Source organism: Balaenoptera ricei, chromosome 1 (assembly GCF_028023285.1).
Source record: "Balaenoptera ricei isolate mBalRic1 chromosome 1, mBalRic1.hap2, whole genome shotgun sequence".
Lineage (NCBI taxonomy): Eukaryota > Metazoa > Chordata > Mammalia > Artiodactyla > Balaenopteridae > Balaenoptera > Balaenoptera ricei.
Window position 1 is genome coordinate 519,369 of NC_082639.1, and position 22,738 is coordinate 542,106.

General features: G+C 59.5%; 2 protein-coding genes and 1 long non-coding RNA gene across 12 annotated transcripts; 1 reads left to right on the plus strand and 2 right to left on the minus strand.

Moving 5' to 3' along the window:
* Positions 1 to 552: 552 nt before the first annotated feature.
* MXRA8 (matrix remodeling associated 8) lies at positions 553 to 4,871 on the minus strand. 3 transcript variants are annotated; one of them, XM_059894250.1, is made up of 10 exons: positions 4,748 to 4,871; positions 3,692 to 3,715; positions 3,288 to 3,593; positions 3,094 to 3,195; positions 2,514 to 2,993; positions 2,224 to 2,382; positions 2,003 to 2,039; positions 1,846 to 1,922; positions 1,672 to 1,752; positions 553 to 1,492 (listed from the first exon to the last, which is right to left on the minus strand). In XM_059894250.1, exons 1-10 carry the CDS (start codon positions 4,794 to 4,796, stop codon positions 1,425 to 1,427), a joined length of 1,383 nt encoding a protein of 460 aa, XP_059750233.1. In that variant the 5' UTR covers positions 4,797 to 4,871; the 3' UTR covers positions 553 to 1,424. The 3 variants fall into 3 exon arrangements, with proteins under 3 accessions (XP_059750233.1, XP_059750156.1, XP_059750318.1); XM_059894173.1 differs by having other exon boundaries at positions 553 to 1,495; XM_059894335.1 differs by having other exon boundaries at positions 553 to 1,450; positions 4,748 to 4,870.
* LOC132348126 (uncharacterized) lies at positions 4,333 to 10,593 on the plus strand. 2 transcript variants are annotated; one of them, XR_009497361.1, is made up of 3 exons: positions 4,333 to 4,618; positions 6,324 to 7,814; positions 8,546 to 10,593. It is a non-coding gene; the product is annotated as an uncharacterized LOC132348126 (long non-coding RNA). The 2 variants fall into 2 exon arrangements; XR_009497355.1 differs by lacking the exon at positions 4,333 to 4,618 and having other exon boundaries at positions 4,627 to 7,814.
* On the minus strand, positions 7,966 to 22,012 carry AURKAIP1 (aurora kinase A interacting protein 1). Of its 7 annotated transcripts, none has more exons than XM_059894598.1 (5): positions 21,907 to 22,012; positions 21,475 to 21,564; positions 20,755 to 21,200; positions 8,543 to 8,781; positions 7,973 to 8,216 (listed from the first exon to the last, which is right to left on the minus strand). In XM_059894598.1, the coding sequence occupies exons 2-5, from the start codon at positions 21,524 to 21,526 to the stop codon at positions 8,153 to 8,155; spliced, it is 801 nt and encodes a 266-aa protein (XP_059750581.1). In that variant the 5' UTR covers positions 21,527 to 21,564; positions 21,907 to 22,012; the 3' UTR covers positions 7,973 to 8,152. The 7 variants fall into 7 exon arrangements, with proteins under 7 accessions (XP_059750745.1, XP_059750581.1, XP_059750503.1 ...); XM_059894520.1 differs by having other exon boundaries at positions 21,772 to 21,998; XM_059894446.1 differs by having other exon boundaries at positions 7,974 to 8,216; positions 21,758 to 21,960.
* Between the last annotated feature and the right edge of the window lie 726 nt (positions 22,013 to 22,738).

The following is a 22,738-nucleotide window of genomic DNA, read 5'->3' on the forward strand; positions in this document are numbered from 1 at the left end:
TTCAGCAGGTCATGATCTCAGCCCATCGCTCTGGGTTTTCCAACTTAGGGTGACAGTCGCCCCCTCCTGCCCCCTGCTGTCCCTGCCGGCCTTGGAGGATGGGGTCAGGGTTGGAGAAACAGGCTTCTTCCTACCGCAGCTCCCCTCCCTCCCCCTCCTGTCCTGGCACCCCTCTGAGGGCTCTCCCACTACCTGCTTCCTCCCCCTTTTTCCTCACTCACTGAGCCCATCCTGGCATCTGCTTCTCTTCTCAGAGGACTGAACTAATACAGTCTGCCCTCTGTCCTCACGTCCACCAACATGCTCCCCTCTCTCACGTCCAATAAACCCTCAGAAGAGGATCTGAAACTGCTTCACAACCAGGAGTAAGTGCACACAATCAGCTCTGATGTTGCCCTTCTCAGGACACCCAGACCCAGACTTCCCACCCAAAGGAATGGGTGATGACAGTAGGACTTCAGATGAAGGAGAACACTTGGGGGTCCCCTAGGGCCAGACTCTGCCCCCCGGGGAGATGGAGGGGAGCTGTAGAGGCATACCTGGGGCCAAGTCTAAAATCAGATGTGGTCTTTATTGAGATGATAGCAATTCCCCAGGATGAGCAAATGTGGGGTGTCAGGAGTGGCAGCACTGGCCACTCTAAAACCATCTTCGCACCCCCTCCTGTCCTCAGCCAGAACAGAGTCAAATGAGGCCTCACCCCCAGACTCCAGCCCAAGGAGGGGCCGAGGGAAGGGAGTCAGGATCAGAAATCACATGGAGCCTAGTGACTGTCAAGGCAGCTTGCTGGAAACAGGGCTGAAGCAGGGTGGAAAGCAGAGAGGGGGCCCCAGGAAGCCGGACGCAGCACAGAGGGACACTAGCCCTGGGCCTGGAGTGCACGGTCCTCGGGTTACCATGCAGAGCCCAAGACAGCCTGGCAGCGTAACTCGGGGTGCCGTTGAGGGGAGCTGGCAGGCAGCTCCCCTAAAGACGGGGCAAGGAAGGGGTGGGAGTGCCAGGCCTGAGGCTGACCCCAGCTCCAAGAATCCCCACTGAGCCCCCTCACGCCCCTCTCCCTGCAGAGGTGGGGCTCCCAGGCCCCAGTGGGCAGAGGCCAGGAGAGCCTGAGAGACTGGTGAACATCAGCGGGGTCTTGGCCATGCGAGGAGGGAAGAGCACCGGCCGAGGGCTGCTGAAGGGGCCCGGCTGCAGTGCCGGCAGAGTCCTAAGGAGCCCACGATCGCATATGAGGATCCGGTGGCCCCCAAGAGGGGTCTGGAGGCAGCCTCACCCTGCACCAGTCCAGGCCAAGTTCCAGGACAGCGGGACCAGCCGCTGGAAGGGGGGCCAGGTTAGCTGCATGGGGGGGCAGGAAGAGTCTTCCGAGGTGGACAGACAAGAGCTGGCAGAGCTGCTGGCCCAGCCAGGAGCCCGGGGTCGCCTTATTTGCAGTACTCCTTCCGGAACTCTGGAAGCCAAGGGGACAGGCGGGTGTCTGCCCTCTGCCCCTCTGCTGCGGGGGAAACAGGGCAGACTACCATCAGGACTGCCCAGGGACTTCTGGAGCACTGAGGTGGCAGGGGACTCCTGCCCGCAGGGCTGCCTGGTGTGTTGGGGCTCTGAGTGCGTGGCAAGAGGTACAGCCCAGCTCTGAGATGGGCAGGGGTCTCCCCCCGCACCTCAGCTCACCTTTGTCCAAGTCGATGCTCTTGGCGGGCAGGGGGCTGTGGGACAGCTCAACCCTCTCCTTCAGGAGGTTGTTTTTGTAACCTGGTGCAGGGAGAGGGCAGGGTGAGGCCTCAGAGACGTGCCTCCCTCACCCCAGGCCTGGGAGCCACAGTCTGTCCCTTTGGTCTCCCTCACCTAGTCGGATGTCCTCCCTCCTGTAAAGAGCCTGGTCCCTGGCAGCCGCAGCAAACTCCACCATGTTCACATCCTTCCTGGAAGCGGGAGGGTGGTGGGAGGTTAGAGCGGTGGGCAGGTCTGCCTGGTCCCCGGGAGAGCCGGAAGGGGCACTCACCCCTTGGACTTGGACTTCTTGTCGGAGTATTCGTAGCCTGGGGAGGGAGAGTCGTGTTGGGGGCAGCCTCCCCCTTCCCCAGCCCCCCCAGCCCAGGTAACGAGGCTCATGGGGCCCTCTGCTCGGGCCACTGCGCCCCAAGTCCCGCCTCCGGCCGGGGAAGACCTCCTAGCGCTGGCCTCAGCCCCGGCGTCGCGAGCCCCCGCCACCCCCCCGCTCACCTCCGCGGCGGCGCTGTCGGGTGGCCAGGATGACGGTGATGAGCAACAGGATGAAGAGCAGCAGCGTGGCCAGCACGTAGCCCAGCTGCTGGAAGAAGTGGGCCCGGCCCTCGGGCACGATGACGTTGATGACGCTGCGGCCGCGCGCCAGCGTGGGGTCTGCGGGGATCGGGCGGGGACCGCGTCAGGGGGCGCGCAGCGCGCCGACCCAGGCCGGCCTCAGCCCGCGGGGCCCTCCCCCCGCAACGCTGGAGTCCCTGATTTGGGGCCGGAGGGGGCCGCAGACGTGCCTCCTGCACCCGGGCCGGGCGCGCCGCTGTGGCTGGAGCCGTTGCCCGGCGAGTCCCGCGGGGGCGGCCGGGCAGCGGGCTCGGTGACCTTCAGGTGGAAGACGCGGCGCTCGTGCAGGCCGCAGTAGTGGTGGTGCAGGTGGCAGGAGTAGGTGCCCTCGTCTGCCGGCTCCAGCGGGTCGATGCGCAGCGAGAAGTCGCCGCGCGCGAAGGCGTCCGCCCCCACCGCCACGCGCTCCCGCAGGAAGGGCGGCCCGTAGGCGCGGCGCTCGCCCGACGCGTACAGGTCGAGCAGGCGGTCCGCGCGGTCGTGCGGCACCCCGGGCGGCTGCCGGTCCCAGTGCACTACCTGCTGCGCCTCCTCCAGGTGCCGGTCGGTCCACACGTGCGCGCGGTTCACGCACGTCAGCAACGCGGGCGCGCCGCGCTCCACCGCCAGCACCTCCTTCTCGCCGTCCCAGTGCGCGCCGGCGGCCCGGGCTGGGGGAGCGAGGCCGGTCAGGGACCCCGGGCCGGCAGGGGGCCCGGAGGGAGCGGGGCGGGGGTGGGAGCGCACAGGCGGGGGTGGGGGCACACTCACGGTCGTCGGTGACCTCGAGGCGCACGGCCAGGCTCTCGTAGAGGTGGCAGTAATGGTGGTGCAGGTTACAGGTGTACAGCCCCTCGTCTGTCTCCTCCACCGCTACGGACCGGACCGGGGGAACCCAGCGATGAGCTCCGCGGCCTCGCCCGCGCCCCCGCAGCCCCGCCCCCGCTCGGTCCCTCGGGCCGTACCGCGGATGAGCAGCGAGAAGTTGCCGTCCTGGAAGGCGGAGGGGGTCAGCAGCAGGCGGCCGCTGTCGCGCGGCTCGTACACGCGCTGCTCGCCCGCCGAGTACATGTCCACGAGTCGGCGCGCGGGGCCGCCGGCCGGGCCGCCGCTGAGGTCCCAGTGGACCACGCGCTGGCGGTCGTGCAGCCGGTCTTGCGTCCACACCATGCGCGGGCTCTGACAGCGCAGCACCGCACGGGCGCCGGCTGCCCAGCTCACTGCAGACTCGGACACCACGGAGCTGCCGGGGGTCGCGGGCCCGGCTGGCCCTGGTGGAGAGGGGAAGTGACCGCGGGAGGGGTGAGACCCAAGGGGACAGGTACAGGGTGGGGCTAGCAAGGGTTCCCAGGGGAGGGTGGTCACTAACCTGAGGACAGAAGGACAGAAGAGCCTGGAAGGAGAGGAAGCAAGAGTCATACTGGGGAGGGGTCACCCACCCGAACCGGCCCCCACTTGGCTCCCTGGGCCCTCTTCGATAGTCCTCGCTGAGGTCGGTGCTAAGGACACCCTCTTAACAGGTGGGGGTAAATCCAGAGAAGCCAGGAGGGCAGAGGCGGGGGTCTCCTTCCCCCCACCTCTCCCAGGCCCCCGCTTAATCCTCATGGCCACCTGCCCAGGCTGCGGGTGAGTGGTGGGGCCAGGCCAGCTCTGGATGTGTGCCTGTCACCAAGCGCCACATTCAGGAATGGCGGCCACCCTAACCATCACTGCAGCAAGGCCACAAGAGCACCAGCGCCTGACACCTCGGGCTGGTTTGCGGGGCTTCTGCACGTGCATATCCGGTGTGGCACCTGCCCCGGGCCATGCCGCACAAGCCCTCCAGGGTCCTCAGACGGCTGGCGCCCCACCCAGCAGCCCCCTCGGCCTTCCCGAAGGGCAGAGGTCTGAAGCACGAGAAGGCTGGAAGTGCGGAGTGACCCCACCATCTGCCACCCCACACACCAAATTCCTGCTCCAGAGATGTGGCCGGGTGCCCAGCCGGATGGAGGAATGTGCCGGGTCAGCAGGCCAGCCCGGAAGGGGTGGGGTGGGGGGGTGAGCTCAGGGGCCTGGGAGCAGACCCTGCGAGCCCCCCTCAGTCCCCCACCCACTCCCCTCCTGACAACAGAGAAGCACAGGCCTGAGGGGCGTCCCAGAGAAGTGGGGGGCGCCAGGGACCCCAGGAGGAGCCCCCGCCTTGGCCTCCCTCCCTGCCCGGCCCGTCTCCAGCGTCCAGTGAGGGGAAGTTCTGTGGGACCTGACCTGAGGCCTCACCACCTCCACGTCCTGGGAGCCTTCTGGGAGCCTTCTCGTGGTGAGCAGCTCCCTCTGAGGCCCCCAGACCCACCCCTTCCCGGCTGAGGCACCCCCCCCAACCCTGGGCTCGGGCTCAGACCCACCGGCAGCTCCTGCCCCCCGATCCCGCCCCCACACCCGAACTCACTCTGCAGAAGCACAAGTTTCCAGAGCAGGACCCAGGCCCGCAGCTCCATGGCGCCTGCCTGGCCCGCCTGGCCCGCCGGCGCTTTGTCTCACTGAGGCTCTAACTCTCCAGAAAAACAGCCCGGCCCCCCTCCCCCTCCCCCTCCACAGCACCCGCTGTGACATCACGGAGCAGACCGCCCCCCTCCGCTCCTGCCCGGCCCCTTGGCCTCCCCGCCTTCCCCCGGTCCTTGGCCGGCCTGGTGGGAGGTGTCAGGTCTTGGCCACTGTGTTCCCAAGGGTGAGGGGAGTCACTCTGGCTTGGGTCCTGGAGAAGGTGGCAGTAGCCCAGCCCAGAAGGGGCAGGGGGGCCTGAGGGTATGGCCCCAGATGCCTTGTGGGTGTCTGTGACATACATACGGAGCCCTTCTGGGGCCACTGCAGGTCTGGGGTTCTGGGGGGAGCACCTCCTCACCAGCACCTCTGTAAGGGAACACTGGCCAAGGCATCCCCCCACTGCAGGCCAGCAGAAAGGCATCCTGGGCCCGACCCCAAGGACCCCAGGCTGCCAGACCACCAGGTCTTCCCGTTGGCCCTGTGGTGACCCTTCGCCTCTGGGGGCTGCATTTCCTCAACTGTGAGGTGGGGATAAGAGTCGCACGGGCCCTGGGGAGGCAGGGGTCCCCTTCCGGAGAGCATGAGGGCACTGCTGTTCATCAGTCATCTTCAGCCAGCCAGGGGGATGAGGGGTGAGGCGCCTGAGAGCTGAGCGGGGAGCCGGTGACCCCCTGTCCTGGTGCCCCACCCCATCTGCTCACCATCAAGAGCAGAAACACCACCCAGACCCGGGTACGGTGCTCCCAGGATCACCCCCCGCCCCTCCCAGAGGGGAGGAAATGAAGGAGGGTATGGGAGACTTCCCAACAGAAAGCACAAATTTGAAGCTCTGGGAAAACTTACAAAGTCACGTAAACAAATGTGAAATAACAGAGCATGCACCGTGTATCAAACCCACTCTTTCTAGTTAAGCAAACCTCAAAAAAAAAAAAAGAAAAAAAATCCACCAAACTACCACAAAAACCCACGGTGCATTTTTGGACTGCCCATTTGGACTGAATTATGGTCACAGGCCCCAGGCCCTGGTGGGCTGGAGTCTCACTCTTGAACCCTGCCCTGGTCCCCAAGTCCTCAGACAAGCAAGGAGCCCAGCCCAGCCAGACTCTTGGGCTCCGGGCAAGGGGAGGAGGCTGCAGCTACTGCAGCAAGAGGGAATGAGGGTTGACAACAGGTAGGACCGGCTGGGAGGACACAGGGCTGTGAGGACGCCCCACCCCCAACCTAACGGACCCATTTCCTCAGCAGGATCCAGGCCCTGGGAGGCGGAGCCCCCTTTCCAAACTGGAATCAGGACTTGTCTCCTCACCCCACCCCCGGCTCCTCAAGGGCCTTTCATTCTGGATAAACAAGCCCTGCCTGGCTGGCCTTGAGGCCTGGCCTCTCCTCCTGTTTTTCTAACTGGTTTATATTAGCGCTGGTGGCCTCCTTCCCAGCCCTCCTCCCTCCTCTGCGCCCCCGCCCTTGTCTGTCTCTCTCCATAGGCCTCGACCGCTCTATTGCTCCATCTCGGGCCTCTGTTCCTGCCTCTGGCGGCCAGGCTGTCTCTCCTCCACAGAGGGAAGGTGTCCAGGCAGGGCTGAAGGGAGGCAGAGACGGCCCAGGTCCGGCCCCTCAGTCTGCAAGGGGAGTGGGGTCAGCTCCCAGCGCTGAGCTAGGAGCCTGGAAGCACCCGGGCCACACCCTAAACTCCCTGCAGAGCCCTCCCTGTCTCAGCCCTGCGTGGAGGTCGGTGGATTCCTGGCATCGCAGATCCAGCCCTCGGCTCAGCCCCAGTGCAGAAGTCTGAAGGAGGAAGCACACTCCTGGCACCCCTGGGCAAGGATGGACAGGGCAGGGGAAGGCTGCAAACCCCTCCTCCCTGCCCCATCCTGTTCCCTCTGCTTGAGCCCACCTCCCCGGTCCTTGGCAGGAAATAGCCGCAGATGAGAACAGAGGCCCAGGAGAGAACAGACCGGAACTAAACGGCCACCGCAACATCACTGTGGTCCTCCTGAGCTCCAGCCCAGCCCCAGCCGGACCAGAGCCCTGGACCCACATCCCCTCTCCTAGGAGTCCAGGCCAGACGAGGCGGGTCAGCCAGCGGGCCCCACTGAGACCGAGACTCAGACTCCGGCTCCAGTCCTGGGGACCCGGACATTCCAGGCAGCCAGGGTCACTGGGAGGAGAAACCACAGGCACTCAGAGGCACAACCAGACACACGGACACGTGTTCACACATGCTGTCGTTCAGCAAACGCTGCGCACCTACTGTGTGCCCGGCACTGGGATTCAGCACTGCACCGGATGCCGAGCTCCTGCCCTCTTGGAGCTGTTAGACGGCAGGCAGCCTGCAGACCCAGGTGCTGATGAATGAGGTCATGTTAAACACGGCGAGATTAAAGCAGGTAAGGGGCTCCCTCCGCCAGACCAACCAGGACAGCCTCTCGGGGACCCACACCCACAAGTGAATAGCTAGGCTGGGGCCCAGGAAGCTGCCTGCCGGGTAAGGGAGAGCGTGCTGGGCTCTCACGTGAACTACGATGAGGCCTAAGGGAGTTTACGTGCGGGAGAGATGTGGTCTGGTGATGCAGGAAACGCCAAGATGGTTAGTTTAGAGCTGTCAGGATTTAGACGAACACACCAGGGAAATGGACAGAGTTCTGAGATGCTCCCCAGGGCACCCAGCCCGTTTCCTCCCCAAGAGTGTGACCAACCTCGGCGGGATAGCCCTTCGCACCCACGTGACAGACGTGACTGCAAGTTGCTCCCCGAGGCAGAGTATGCATCTAGGCGGCTGAAAAGCCTCAGCTTCTCTCGCCCCGCTGGGCTGTGAAAGGGCCCATGCGGTTGACCAAGTGCAAAACCCTGAGGCCCCAGCCACCACCACCCCACACCCCCGCCCCCGCAAGAAGAAAATGGATCTCAGTCCTACAACCGCAAGGAACTGGAACGAATTATGCCACCCACCAGATTAGCCTGGAAGAGGACCCCAGGTGAGGACGCAGCCCTGCCGACACAGGTTTCACCTGGTGAGACCCTGGGCCGAGCTCCCAGCAAACTCACATCCAGACGCGTGCCCCATGCAAGCCGCGCGGTAATGAACACGTTGTGGGAAGCTGCTGAATTTGTGTTGATTTTTTTTTTTTTAATTTTTATTTATTTATTTATTTTTATTTATTTATGGCTGCGTTGGGTCTTCGTTTCTGTGCGAGGGCTTTTCTCTAGCTGTGGCAAGTGGGGGCCATTCTTCATCACGGTGCGCGGGCCTCTCACTATCGCGGCCTCTCTTGTTGAGCACAGGCTCCAGACGCGCAGGCTCAGTAATTGCGGCTCACGGGCCCAACTGCTCCGCGGCATGTGGGATCCTCCCAGACCAGGGCTCGAACCCGTGTCCCCTGCATTGGCAGGCAGATTCTCAACCACTGCGCCACCAGGGAAGCCCTGTGTTGATTTTTGATGCAGCAACAGGAGACAAATGCGACTGTCTCCCTGAGCAAAGCAGGGGCAGGACTTAAAAGGACAAAAGCACAGGTCTCAGGGATGGTGCCTCGTTAGGGACTGGCTTGTGGGTGGGTCGCTGAGCAGCAGGGTCCCCGGGGTGTCCTCGGGAGCTGCACTGACCCACCATCATCAGCACGAGGTGAGGCCAGAGCGTGGTGCCGTGTCACAGGCCACGGCACTCGCCATTTCCCCCTCACGCTGCTTTTCTGCTCATTCTCACCAGGTCTCGTAGAAGCACCAGGTCACTTGTGAGTGTGTTGGTCCTTCTTCTGGGGACATGGTGGCCTGCCCGGTGCCGGGGCTCACCCGGTGAGGCAGGAGCTCTGCAGGCCCCGTGTCCGAAGAGCCGGGTGTCCCGTGGAGGCTCTCTTCTCCTTCCGGTGGAGACCACAGGTCAGACAGAGGCTGGGAGATCATCAGTCCACTGAGACGCTGATTCGAAAATACAGACGAGAAAATCTGGAAATATAGATCCATTATTTCATGGGCCAGCCCTTTTATCCTGAGAAAATGTCAGGGAGCCAAGATCAAGGATTTTAGCGGTCATGGTCAAACCCACATCAGTGGTTTCCTGCGTGGCATTAACAGGGTTCAGGCACCCCTCACTGTACTGCGCTTCACAGACCCTGCCCTTTTTACAAACTGAAGTTTTGGGGTGACCCTGTGTCAGGCAAGTCTATCAGTGCCATTTTCCCAACAGCGTTTGCTCACTTCATGTCTCTGTGTCACACTTTGGTAGTTCTCACATTATGTCAAACCTTCCACCAGCAAAAAATTCTGACTCGCTGAAGCCTCAGATGATGGTTAGCATTTCTTAGAGACAAAGTAGTTTTAAATTAAGGCATGTAAAATTTAAAAAAAAAATTATGGGACTTCCCTGGTAGTGCAGTGGTTAAGAATCCACCTGCCAACGCAGGGGACACGGGTTCGAGCCCTGGTCCGGGACGATCCCACATGCCGCAGAGCAACTAAGCCCGTGCGCCACAACTACTGAGCCTGCTCTCTAGAGCCCGCGAGCCACAACTACTGAGCCCGCGTTCCACAACTGTTGCCACAACTGTTGAAGCCCGCGCGCCTAGAGCCCGAGCTCCACAACAAGAGAAGCCACCGCAATGAGAAGCCCGCGCACCGCAACGAAGAGTAGCCCCCGCTCGCTGCAACTAGAGAAAGCCCACGCGCAGCAACGAAGACCCAACGCGGCCAAAAATAAACAAATAAATTTTTTAAAAAATTAAGGCATGTACGTTTTTTAGACATAATGCTATGGCACACTTAATAGCCTACAGTTTAAACATAACTTTTATACACGCTGGGAAACCAAAAAGTTTGTGTGCCTCGCATGACTGCGGTGGCCTGGAACCGAGCCCGCAGCGCCTCTGAGGCCTGCCTGCGTCCCCTCTGCTTGGCTCATTCCGTTCGTGAAGGTGCAGGGGCGCCGGCCGGCTTGTATGGGTCATAGACTCGAACCATGACCTCAGGCTCCAAGGTTGGCCTCTGTATTTTCTTCTCTCCCATCACGCCAGAAGTGTTTCCTTATCGTCCTTAACGATTCATCAGTTTTGCAGCCAGGAATCAAGGACCACAGACTGACTCCTAGCAGATTTCACCCGTGGTGCCTTCACTGCGGGAGCTGTCACAAAGTCCCCAGGTCCAGCTGGTTGCTGGCGCCTCGGGCAGGCCAGGGCTGACAAGCTTAGAGCAGCCATCAGGCCGGCTTCCTGGGGGCCGCGAGCGCTGCTTCCACGTGGACGGGCGCCCTGGGTCCCTGGCGCCTCACCAAGGAGACTTACCTTTAAATGCGATGCTTCAGCGAGGGAACCCCTTCACCACAGGCTCTGGCGACACCGAGGCTCCTTTCAGCAGCTCTGCTTTATGAAGAGGGGCTCGAGCTCCCCACAGAGGCTGTGGGGGAAGCCACGGGAGGGAGGGAGGTCCGTGGTGTCCTGCCCACAACACAGTCCCTCAGCCTCCCCGAGGCCTTGACCCGGCCTCCCTGCGGCCCTCGGCACGGCCACCAACGCCCCTCGGCCCTGCAGCCTGGAGGGTGCCCACCTGCCCTGCCCGCCAGCCTGCCAGCCCAAGGACTCCTCTGCTGTCGGGGTTAGGGGGGTGGGAGGAGTGGGGGTGAACCAACCACCAGACTCCCCGAGCTTCCCGGTCCCAACTGGACCCAGGGCCACCCCTCGGGTACCACCGTCCTGAGCGGTTTCCTTCCATCACTTCCCACAGAATTTTCAGTTTTTCTGAAGAATCACTGGCTTTACACCTGTATTAAGAGTTTCTTGTGATATTTTCTCCTGAACTCTGAGGGCCAGTTGAATGAGATCCGTTTACAGACACTTCGTTACAGCCTGTGCTGTCTCATGCCCACACCACCTCAGCGAGACACGTCCAACTCCCCTGCCTGCCCTGTGGACTCGGGCCGGACTGCAAGTTCCGGGTCATCTGCTTCTGGTGCACAGGGGCCCCCGGCCCTGACCTGGCCCCTGGGGACAGTGTGGCAAGTGTCGGCCTGTCTGGTGAGGCTGTTTCCTGTCGCGTCAACAGTCAGGGACCCCGGAGACGGCCCCCGGGAGGCCACCGCTGCCGCCCGGCCGCACAGAATGTCCAAAGGCCAGAGAGCAGAATCTCTTTTAAGGTGTCACGTACTTCCCCAGGATTCAGTCACGAGAGTGTGTTTACCTCGCAGAGCCTTCCGACCTGCAGGTACTGGCGGGGAGGGCCTCACAACACAGCAATCAGAGCCATCCTCGCCGCGCATGTGAACGTGGCAGCTTCCCGCCGACACGAGATCGCAAAGTTGCTCCAACACAGTCATAACAACATTCCTTTTGTGTATAAATAGTCTGACTTTCCCATATTACGGGCTTCGTAAACAGGGGGGCTTCCAAACTTGCGAAGAGGTGGTTAAATATGGCAGTAATAAATATATTCCATTGTCTGCACTGTTCTTCATTTTACCCAAGGAAGGAGGCCTTGTGTTGCCAATGGCGGTCTGGGGGAACCCCAGAGACAGGTGAGGTTTAAGACACATTGTCAGTTTTTCAAAGTCTGGATCTCAGGCCTGAATTTGGGGCAGGCACGTCGTCACTGTTGACCACACACAAGAAATGATGATCATCTTGGCGAGAGTTTTAATCCAGGTGACAACATCTAAAACGAGCACAGCACTGAATGATTACTGGGAGTGTTTGCCATCTTAGAAACAAGGGCCATCTGGTAAAACAGAGTCAAGTCGTGGTGGGAACTGGAGGGGGACAAGGGCCCAAAGCGGGATAAGCCTGGGGGAGAGAAATACACTCCCTGACCCAGCAGAGGAAACAACAGCTTTTCTTTTTGTTTAGAATATGCTGTGCATGTAAAAGACAACTCTTTTCCTCTTTATTATATAATATATACACTTTCTCCACTTAATGATATTGATATACCTCTCTATGAATGTTTATTATAAGTACACAAATATTTATATTGTTATTGACAAATTTAAAAAGAGAGCTTTAGTTTACGTTAACTGTATATATCACACAACGTATGTTTTATCTTTACCATCCAAATTAGACGTAATTTGGACAAAGAATGAATATTTTTAGATAGTAACCCACTATTTCTGTAATCGCTCTCTTTGTGAATTTCAGTATCTTTAGAAATGCTCCAGGTATTTGCTGCATAACAAGCACCTTAAAACCACAACCCGGGGGCAGGGATGAAGAGGTGGAGCACAGGGGATTTTTCAGAGCAACGAAACTGTTCTTTAGGATCCACCGTTAGGGGGATTCACGGCACCATGCGTTTATCAAAACCCAATGAACTGCATGGCACAAAGAGGGAATCTTAACGTGTGAGAAGTCTAAACAACTCATTTAGGTGGTCAGGTAATCAGAATGTGGCCAAGAAAACTGGCTGACTCACCAATGGGGTAACATCACTGAAGGGGTGTGGAAGTACCAACCTGAGGACTTCGGGAGTGAGCAGAGCCCGTGACTAAAGGCAGAAGGCCTGCACGCAGCACTGTGCTTGAGCTGACACGGTGTTTCCCACCGGCTGTGGTTTTTCAGCTCTGATACTGCCGTAGGGGACGTGGACCAAACAATTAGGTGACAGGTTACGGAAAAGCAAGAGAGGGGCTGGGATGACCCACGAGGTCAGGATCACAGTTGGAGACACTGCTGTGAAGTCATGTTCAGCGTAACACAAGTAAAGGCGGATGCCTGTGGCAGCAGTTTTAGGTGTGTGGATGCGTGGTCGGCTCTGTCATCTGAGAAGGCCCAAAAGCAGTGAGCACACCCAGCTCCAGATCAAAATGGTTTCTAAGACCATTTCCGATACAAGGAACCAGGGCTCCTTGGAGAAATGGCTGGTCTTAGGGTGCGGGAGGGAACACGAGATAAGCCTGGAGTGCTGAAAAGGAAGGAAGTGCTAAAAAGTGAATGATGGGGACTTCCCTGGTGGCGCAGTGGTTAAGAACCCGCCTGCCAATGCAGGGGACACAGGTTCGAGCCCTGGCCCGGGAAGATTCCACATGCCACGGAGCAACTAAGCCCGTGTGCCACAACTACTGAGCCTGCGCTCTAGAGCTCACGTGCCTAGAGCCCATGCTCCGCAACAAGAGAAGCCACCGCAACGAGAAGCCCGGGCACCTCAACAAAGAGTAGCCCCCGCTCACCGCAATTAGAAACTAGAAAGCCCGCGTGCAGCAACGAAGACCTGACGCAACCAAAAATAAATAAATAAAATTGATTCTTAAAAAAAAAAAATTACTTGAACTTTTTCTAATACAAGTTGTTAAACTCCACATTTTCCAGCCCAACATTTAAACAATATTAATGTTTATATGATGTAAAGTCTCCTTGGCAATATTTGCTCTCTGCCAGAATTCACATCTCTCTGCTTCCTATCCAACGATCAACAATTGTCCCAGGTTTTATTTTTTTAGCTGTGGATTCTGCAAGAAAATGACTTTTTTTTAAAAGGGTGAACACTTCTAAAGCATTAGAAGTTCAATTCCTTTTTTCTTTCTGGAAATCTAATGTTCTCTATTTCAAATCTATGAAAGCATGCATTAGTCTATTTAAGCCATCAGCATGGGAGCTTTATAATCAATATACATTATTTTGGTTTCCAGGAAGACGGGCAGTTATACTAAAATGCTCAGAGAATGTCCCCAGTCATACGGCCCAAGAACCTAATAGAATCTCAGCCGAGACCCTGGGACTTGGGCCTCTGTATGCTCCAAGGCTGCCCAGTGGATGGGTCTCAACACGCTTCCTGTGCTTCAGCCCAGTGTGGACACGTCTTCACACGCTTCGTGTGCTTCAGCCCAGTGTGGACGGGTCTCAACACGCTTCATGTGCTTTAGCCCTCATATTGTCCCATCTTTGGCCAGTGAAGGCCTCTGCACCCTCCTGGCGCCTCCCGTGGCCTCTGACATGAAGAGACACAGCAGGTTCTTGTGCGCTTCCTGCCACAGGCCTGGCGTTAGGGTTTCCAGGTAAACATCGCACAGGACATACTGAGAAATTATTTGTTGTTTATCTGAAATTCAAATTTAATTAGGGGCCTGTATTTTTATTTGCTGAAGTTGGCAACCTTACCAGGAACTAGCCATGTCTCCAAAGAGTCCTGGCTCCCACCAGAAGTGGGGGAGGGCACTTAGAGCCACTTCTGGGGGTCTTGGTTGGCAGACCTCACTCTCAAACATAAGCACACAGCCAAGTGCCACCAGAGGAAGCCCACTGACGTGGGAAACAGAGGCCAAAGTCAACAGAGGAACGCACTTGGGAGAAACAGAAACTAGACTTGGTGGTGGGGGGCAGAGAAAATATGTAGCATTAACATCCCCACAAGGAGATGCCACCACACCCATGAAACATAAACAGGGCACCGCTAAAAACACTCAAAAATCAAAAGTCTCTTAGAAATTAAGAAGGTAACAGAAATGAAAAAAATTCATTAAATGGATTAGAAGAAAATGTTGAAGATGCCAATGAGATAGAATATAGAAGAGAAAATCATCCAAAAAACAGGAGTTTCAGAAAAAGAGAAGAAAGAGTGGAGGAAATGACAACAAAACGGTTCGAGAAAATGTCCCAAAACTGAATCCCAGAAGGTTAGGAGTTTCCAGATTGAAATGGGCTCCCGTGGGGGCGAAAACAGATCCACACCAAAGTATATATGTCACTGGGAGTGTCTCCACCAGTGAAGGAAAAGAGGAGCTTCGAGAGAGAAAATCACAAAGGCTCTGGACTCAAATTGGGTTCAATTTTCTCAACAGCAACACTGGGAACCAGAAGACAACAGAGTGACGCCTACAGGGTTTTATAGGAAATAATTTCCAACCTAAAATTCCATATCCAGCCAAACTGTGAACCAAGAAACAGGATCCAATAAAGATGTCTGCAGATTTGCAAGGTTTCAAAATTTTCTCTTGTGTTTCTTTCTGCAGGAGACTGGAAGATATGCTCTTTCAAAGTAAGGTAAGGAAAAAGGAAAAAAAAAAGTAAAAAATGAAGGGAAAAAAAAGGGAAGGAAAAGGGAAGATGAAGGATCAGGGGAGCAGAGAGTCTGCAAGAATCCCCAGGGTGAAAGCTGGGCCCAGATGTGATGGGCAAACAGCCAGCTGGACAGGTAAGAAGTCCAGGAAGAGACTTCACTCTGAGATGAACGAACCTCAGCTGTTTCTGGGAGTTGGGCTGAGAACTTGGTGTTGAAATTGTGATGAGGGCACAAAAAACTAAAGCAACTGAAAAGAAAGAAAAAAAAAAAACAACACAATTACTGATTCCAGGGAAAACAAAAACTCACAGGGAAGGAAAAGCAGTGACAGTGTCTCCTTTTATGGTTACAGTCACGTGAACACAGACACTCACGTCCCCCAACTCACAGGCCACCGAGTCAGAGGAGGGGCAGTGAGGAGGGGCAGCACATGACACCCACGAGGAAAACAAAATGTAGTGCCACGACAGGGCACACAGGTTCGAGCCCTGGTCTGGGAAGATCCCACATGCCGCAGAGCAACTAAGCCCATGCGCCACAACTACTGAGCCTGCGCTCTAGAGCCCGTGAGCCACAACTACTGAGCCCACGAGCCAAAACTACTGAGCCCGCATGCTACAATTACTGAGGCCCGCGTGCCTAGAGCCTGTGCTCCACAACAAGAGAAGCCACCACAATGAGAAGCCCGCGCACCGCAATGAAGAGTAGCCCCCGCTCGGCACAACTAGAGAAAGCCCGCACACAGCAACGAAGACCCAATGCAGCCAAAAGTAAATAAACAAACTTATTTTTTTTTAAATTAAGTTTTGAAGTCAAAAAGAGCTGAATCATGGCTTCGCAGCCATGTGACTGTGGGCAAGTTCATCTCTGTACTTAAGGGTCCTCCCTTATCAAACAAGGTTCATTATAGATTTGTTGTGACATAAGTCCTGTGAAGAACCTAGCACAATGCCTGTGGTGAAAGGAATCTCTCAAACATGTCAATTATTAACTGTTTAAAAACATAATTCTTATTCTACAATCTATCTCTGACGCACCTTTTCTCAGAAAGCCATTCTAGGATGTACTCCGTGAAAACAAGAAAGTAAACCACAAGGCAGGAAAACACGGCATTCCAGAAACAGAGGCTCCAGCTGATGAGGCCAAGGGTATCCCAGGGAGACCCTGATGGTGCCATCAAGGGCCCGGGGCAGCCCAGACAGGGCGCCAGGAGGGCGGCTCCACCTGAGCAAGAGTCACTCGAGGAGCTGGACGGAAGTGAGAGTTTTTAAATTCCGTCAGCAAGTTTGGAGCTGAGTTAGTGATACATAGAAAAACGTACAAAAGAAAAAACAAGACTGGAGGATAAAGAGCTGAAGGAGAAAGGAGATACAAGCTTGCTGAGCCGTGAGGCCATTTACACTGTGGTGGGCTACACCAGGAGGAGGCCGAGGCCAGCAGAGGAGCTGAAGTTGCCGGCCCTGGGGCAGGCTCGGGGTGGGTGAGGTGAGGTGAGGCAGGAGCTGACAACTCCACGCTGAGCCACATACGATCCTACCTGGCCGGCAAATCAACAAATAAGAATTCAACTGTAAATACAAAGTAACAAAACCAACAAGAACAAGCAAAGCGAAAGGAGAGGGTGCCCTTGCCCGGATTCACAGGGACGCCCAGGTCTGAGCCCCAGAGGACCTGGGGGTGACCCACCCACCCTGTTCACGTGAGGGCTGTGGTGTTCCCAGCCCTTGGGGACTCCAGGCTAGACCCCCCGGTCTTGGCGGCTTCTGGGGCCTCCTCCACCCACAGCGGGGCCTCGGGGTGGCCGGGTCCACTCGGCAGGACTCCAGGCTGAATCAGTCTCCTCCCCTGCACCTCAGATCACCTACACCAGAGTGGCGAGGGTGTGGGGTGCCAGGTCACAGGGCAGTCACCCCTGTCCGGTGCTCCCAAATTCACTGGGTCAATCTACACTCCACACAACACAGGCACGATTAATGCCGGCGACCCGGCTCACCCCGATCGTGAGTCTTGGCCACGGCTCAGAGGCTCCCACGGAGGTGTCACAACTCCCACCCAGCCTGCAGGTTGAGGCCTCCCCTCCTCTTGGCCTCAGGGGCCCTGACAGCTCTGCCACCGCACAGCTGAAGCGAGGGGGCTGCCGGCCCGGTGCTGCCCCACCTGAGTCTGCAGTGCTTCCCTCCCTACTCAGCCGGGAGGGATCCTCAAAACACGCACAGGCCGCCCACACCCCACACAGAGAACTCCAATTTGGGAGGTGGCAGTCTCAGCTGGGGTGAACTCGAGCCCCAGCTCTGTTGCACGGCTGACGTGTGACCCCCAGGTGAGCGACCCAATGCCACAGCTCAGCCTCCTCGTCCAAAAATGGCCCAGCAGTGCCCTGTGAGGCTGAGGTCAGCACTAGAGAGAATCCGACAGGGAGCATGGGCTGTGGCTGCCCAGCCAGGCGGCAGGGGCTGTCGCCTCCCGGCCCCCACCCTCAGGCTAACTCCAGACCCAGGTCTGGGCTCCTCCGCCCCATCCTGGGGGCTGCAGCTCAAGAGCCCTTCAGCGGCTTTTTCCAAAATTCAGACCTGGAGAGGAATGTTCCCTGCCTCCTCTGTCCCCCCAGGTTCCAGCATCCTTCCAGGCAAGTTCAGCGGGCCGTGGCCAGGCCAGGGGAGTGAGGCCAACCTCTGCCCCACGCCGAGGCCCTCTGTCGCCCTTGCCAGCCTGCAGGCTCCTTGGACGGCGGGGAGCACAGCTATTCGCATGCGGTTTGGGGGCGCACACGTTATGTGCGCGTCTGATTGGGGCAGGGGGCCGGCCCTTCCCAGGGCCCAGCGTCCAGCCTCACATCCTCCCGCGGGGCTTGAGCCTGCCTGGCTCCCTCTTTGGCCCACTGTGTGGGCAGGAACGCCCAGGCCAGAAGACACTGGCCGTGCCCCAGGCACGGAGGAGCACAGGGACGAGGGGCGGCGGCTGAGCTCACTGAGGTGTCTCCTCACTGGGTCCAAAAGGCAGATCCCCGTCAGGGCCCAAGACCACCCCCATCAGCTCGAGCCCTCGCCGCGGCCTCCTCTGGCTGAATCCAAGCCCGAGGCGCTGCTCTGGGTTAAGGGCAGACCACAGGCCAGAACCACATCACACAGGAGGGGCCCTCACTCCGCGCCCCGCCTCAGGGGGCGCCCAGGGCTAGAACAGGAGGCAACGGGGAGGAGGAGCTGGGGGAGGGTGGAGGCCCCATCGGGAAGAGGGGAGGAGCAGCCCCTTGCGGTCCGGGAGGGGCTGCAGAGTAAAAATAAACCCCCCAAACCACCTCCTGAGATCGTGGCTGGGGCCCAAGGCACCCAAGCCACGGGCAGGATGAGGTCTGCACACACGAGCTGGGGCAGCGAGAGGGCTGCCAAGGTGCAGGACCTGCAAGGCAGGGGAAGGCACGGGGACTGAGGAGACAGAGCGGGGCTGGGCCAGCCCAGGAGCTGACCCGACAGGACCGGTGACCTCAGGATCAGGGGCCTCGACCACGGCACCACTGACGTCCGGGGCCCCCTGCTCTCGGGCAGGGGCTGCCCCGTGCACTGCAGGGCGTTTCACAGCATCCCCGGCCTCCACCAACTGCGACCCCCACTGACGACCAAAACTGCCTCCAGATGTAGCCGAATGCTCACTTAAGAACCACTGTTGTGAAGGAATGGTGAGGCCGCGTGGCCTGGAACCAGTGGGCAGCCCGCCTTCTGGGGGCGCCCCAGCTGGCACCCACCTCACGGTGGAGGAGGCTGGAGCAGGTGACCCGGGTGCCAGGGCCCTGTGGCGCTCTGCCGACTGGCAGCCTCCAGGCGTCTGGGTCTGCACCCCCCTGCACGGGCCGGCCAGTTGCATCCCCAGCACTCATGGCCCCAGCTGAGCTTTGTCTCCAGACTCAGCCAGGGAAGGGTGGGGTGAGCCACGGGGCAGCTCCCGCAGGGGTGCTAGAAGGAAACACCGGGAGCAGCTGCTCAGCGGCCGTGGGCGTCAGCCAAGGGCGTCACTGGCAGGCCAAGGCCCTGCTGGGAGGCCTGGGGGAGCTGGGGCCAGACTTGGCACCAAGAGGGCATGGTCCATTCCACCCGAGGGAGGCTCCACTGCTGAGGCCCAGGCCCTGGCCCTGGGACCCCTGCCCCACCCACAGTTGAGGAAACTAAGACCCAGAAAGGATGCCCGTGTCCTGGTCCTCAGCCGGAACCCCAAGGGCTGCCAGGAGCCTAATCACTGCCCCCTAGTGGCCACCCGCAGAAGCAGTGCTGTGCCCTCAAGGGCCTCTGGTCTCCTCCAGGTCAGGGTCAGCGTCACCCTTCTCACGTCCACTCCACACGGCTACTCTATGAGCCCATCTCCCCTGACGGACAGGGACTCAGGCAGGCCCCACGGTTAGAAGCCCGCTTACCCGGCTGGCAGGCACGCACAGGACAGGGGCCCACCTGGCTCACTGAAGCATCGGGGCTGTCCGTTCCCTTCCAGGAGAAATGCTGGGAAGCCCGTGTCCAAGCACACCCCCTGCCCCCAGATCTGCTCGACCTGCAGGGAACCCAACCCAGGCCACAGACGCATCTCTGACAAAACACGAGGAGCGCGCACCGCCCTGGTGTGAAGCGGGTCGGGGGCATCAGCAACAGAACTGTGCCCCTCGCAGACGCCACTCTGGGGCTCAGGAGAGACGTACCCACCTTCCCCTCCTTGAACCCAACGTCAGGAGCAGGGCAGACGCTGAGGATGAGAACGAGCCTCACCTGCACTCACGGCCTCTGACCAGCTCCTCCGCCTGCAGTCCAGCCCCCCAAGCCTGGATACAGAGGCCCAGGGGCCCCCCACTATTAGCGATAACACGTTCCCCTCCACGCAGGAGAAACCTGGAATATCTGAGGACCACTGGCTCACACTAAGGCTCTGGGCTTCCCCAGCTCTATAAACGGCACCCCTTCCTCAGCCGACCCGACCCTGAACCTTCCAGAGTGGGCCATCCCTTCCTGGTGAGCCCCTCACCACCCCCCTTCAGGGCCCCAGAAAGTGGCAGAGGCCAAGGAGCCCACAGCAGGCCACGGATCCCCAGCTGCAGCTGAGCAGGACGGCTCAGAGAGTCACTTGAGGCCCAGGTAGCAAGACCTGAAGGACCCCAGCCATCATCTCTGAGGACAGGGCGTCTTTCCTGCCTCCCCTCCCCATCTCCCCAGTGAGGCCCTCTCTGCCCCCTCAACTGTGCGGGTCCAGCTGCACGCATGTTTTTTTTCCCAATAAACAGGTCTTACAGCACCACACGATGCATAGTTGGTTAAACCTGGCACCACAGAGGAGCGCTGACTACGAGCTCTGCTCGGGTTTTTCGACTGCACAGAGGGTCAACCGTGTACCCTAATCACACCACCACCTCCGTCGGGGCACTCCCTAACCTCCAAGCCGGTCCCCTTGGCACAGTTCCCATCTGCGTGCTCTTCAAGGGCAAGGCTGGGACTCTTCTCAGTGTCCCCACAGCACCGGTTCGTGAAGAGCCAGGCTGTCACTCCTGCAGCCCTGGCACCAAGACAAGGGCCAGCTCGGGGAAGGGACCGCCAATCTGCCACCCAGAGCCCTTGTGTCTCTTGTAACAGCAGACGCTGGCGCCAGCCTCAACCCCAAGACAGCTCACCCCAGGCAGAAGAGGGTCCAGGCCAGCAAAGATGGCTAAGTTCTCCGAATTTTTATTACAACGGGTCATCAGCAGTAACAGGGCTGGGGGAGAGACACACGAGACTCATTTGCCCTTCAGGTAGATCTTGGGGGTCTGCCAGCCTGCGGGGGCTTCCTTCAGGCCCGCCTTCCGCCAGATGCGCCTCAGGTCTCTCTCGAACCTCATCTGCGAGGGCAGAGGGAGGGACCACCAACAGATCTGCGGCACAGCCACGCACCTCAACCACCCTGCCCAGCTCTGGGCCGAGGGCCCTCACTCACCTGCTTCCGTTTCAGGCGTCCCTCCCTGACCTTCCGCCGCAGGAACCGGGTCCTCTTGACCAGCTTGCGGTACTTGTGATGATTCATCTTCCGCCGGCGGATCTTGAGCACGTTCTTGCACTGTATCTGGGGCGCGTCCCAGACCTCCTTACCCCCCTGCGCGACCCCTTCCCCCCCCTGGCTGGGCGGACACTCATAGACTTGGGCTGGAGACACAGTCCCTGGGGCCCCAGCGTCCAGTCTGGGCAGGAGGTAGCGAACGGTCAGCCAGCTCTCCAAGGGGCTGATAGACATCTTCCTGGGGACCAGCATCTCCTCAAGCTCCATGTGGACCCGCCTGTCAGGAAGGGAGGCAACCCCACTTGGGCCTATTGGTTGCATGCTGTAGCGAGGCCTGCAGGCATGCCTGCCCAACACCCCGCAGACAGGCCAAGGCCCACTGCAACCTGCAGGAGACAAAATGGCACAGTTAGTTACCGCTCGTGGGGCTACATGACCTACGCACGGCCACCGGGCCTGGGGAGCAGAACCTCCTGAAGCCCTGCTGACATTCTCAGGCCCAGACTTCCCCTCTGTGAAATCTGGACGTTTACGAGGTCGTTTGTGGCCGGGCCCCGCCTCCAGCTGGTGAGGCACAGCAGCGGGGGGGACTGAGCTGCTGACCCCATATTCCTAACCCAGGTGCGCCTCCCGCCCATCTGCCCCCACGGGGCCTCTCACCTGCCCGGGGAACAGCCCTGAGCAGCTGGGAGGTCAGGCGCACCATGAACATGGTCTGTGCTTGGCGGCGGCCCCAGGCACTCAGCGGAGCTGGAACACAGGTGCACGCCTAGGTCACTCCGGGGACTCCGGTCTCGCCCTGATTCCCGCACCCCGTCTCCCTCACCACCCTATCCCACCACGAGGACGCTGCTTCGAGCACGGCTCCCTCCCTCAAACCCTCCGCCGCTCCCCAGCTGCGCGACTCTGGGCAGGTACTGACTCTCCCTGAACCTAGTTTTACCCCGAGGCGCCCACCGCGCGGGTGGTGTCGACGCTCGGGTCTTAGGTCCCGAGCCCCAGACGGCCGCGGCCGCCTCCGCCGTCCCTGGAGCCCGCAGGCCGCGGCCTCACGCCGACTCTTCCCAGACGCAACCGAGAAGCTCAACTAACCATCCCGCCGCCGCGCTCAGGCACTTCCGGTCCGTACCTAAACTGGCCCCCAGCCCGCGTGCGGCCGCCCGCTGGTTCCCACGGCCAGCGCCCCCTAGCGCCCCACGGCGCCCTGCTCCGCGTCGGTGCAGGTCCCACCCGGCCCAGAAAGCGACGGTTTCCGGCCGGAGGAGCCGCCCCCCGCGCCCCGCCCCAGCTCCTCCCACGGCTCGCCGGCTCCGCCTGTCCCTTGCGGAGAGCTAGAAAACTACATTTCCCACAATCCCGGGGGGGGGGGGCCCTCTGCGCCTGCGTGGCCCAAACTCCCGTCGCCCCCCCGACTGGTCAGGGGCCCGTTGTCCCGGGAGGCCGGAAGTGGCATTTCGGGACTGCGGAAGGGACGTTATCCCGTCGACGGAAATAGGGTTTGCGGGGGCGACGGAAGTGGCTCGAGATACTGCGGCTGCTGGGGCCGGAGGGGAAGAACCGGAGTTGCCGGGCCTGCGGGGCTTGGCCTCCACCCCCGAGCCCTCCTGCCGAGGATGAGAGGGAAGGTGGCAGACAGGTGACGGCGGCTCGGCCCGGGCTCCCGCAGCCCGGACGCCAGGAGTGCCGTGCCGGGCGTTGGGGGCAGAGCCGGGGCGCCGTAAGGAAGGACTCGAGGGTCTTGGACCCGCCGCCCCATCCCTTTGGCTTGCAGCCTCCTGTCTCTGCCAGTCTGGATAAGCGGAGGAGGCCCCGCGTCTAACGCGGGATGGATAGTACGACGCTTTTTGCATAGGTGGAGTGTTTTTTCCTTCCTCAAAGCAAACAAGCTCCCATCCTGTGCCCATGGGAAGTTTTTGTCCGAAAA

Coding starts and splice junctions, on each gene's coding strand:
- AURKAIP1 (XM_059894598.1), bottom strand. CDS start 21,526: ATGTTCATGGTGCGCCTGACCTCCCAGCTGCTCAGGGCTGTTCCCCGG. Junction 8,782..20,754: donor GACGCCTGAAACGGAAGCAG/GTGAGTGAGGGC, acceptor CTATATTTCCAG/ATTTTCTCGTCTGTATTTTC. Junction 8,217..8,542: donor TGGTGCTTCTACGAGACCTG/GTGAGAATGAGC, acceptor CTGCCAATGCAG/GGGACACGGGTTCGAGCCCT.
- MXRA8 (XM_059894173.1), bottom strand. CDS start 4,796: ATGGAGCTGCGGGCCTGGGTCCTGCTCTGGAAACTTGTGCTTCTGCAG. Junction 3,716..4,747: donor GAAACTTGTGCTTCTGCAGA/GTGAGTTCGGGT, acceptor CTCTCCTTCCAG/GCTCTTCTGTCCTTCTGTCC. Junction 3,594..3,691: donor TTCTGTCCTTCTGTCCTCAG/GTTAGTGACCAC, acceptor CCTCTCCACCAG/GGCCAGCCGGGCCCGCGACC.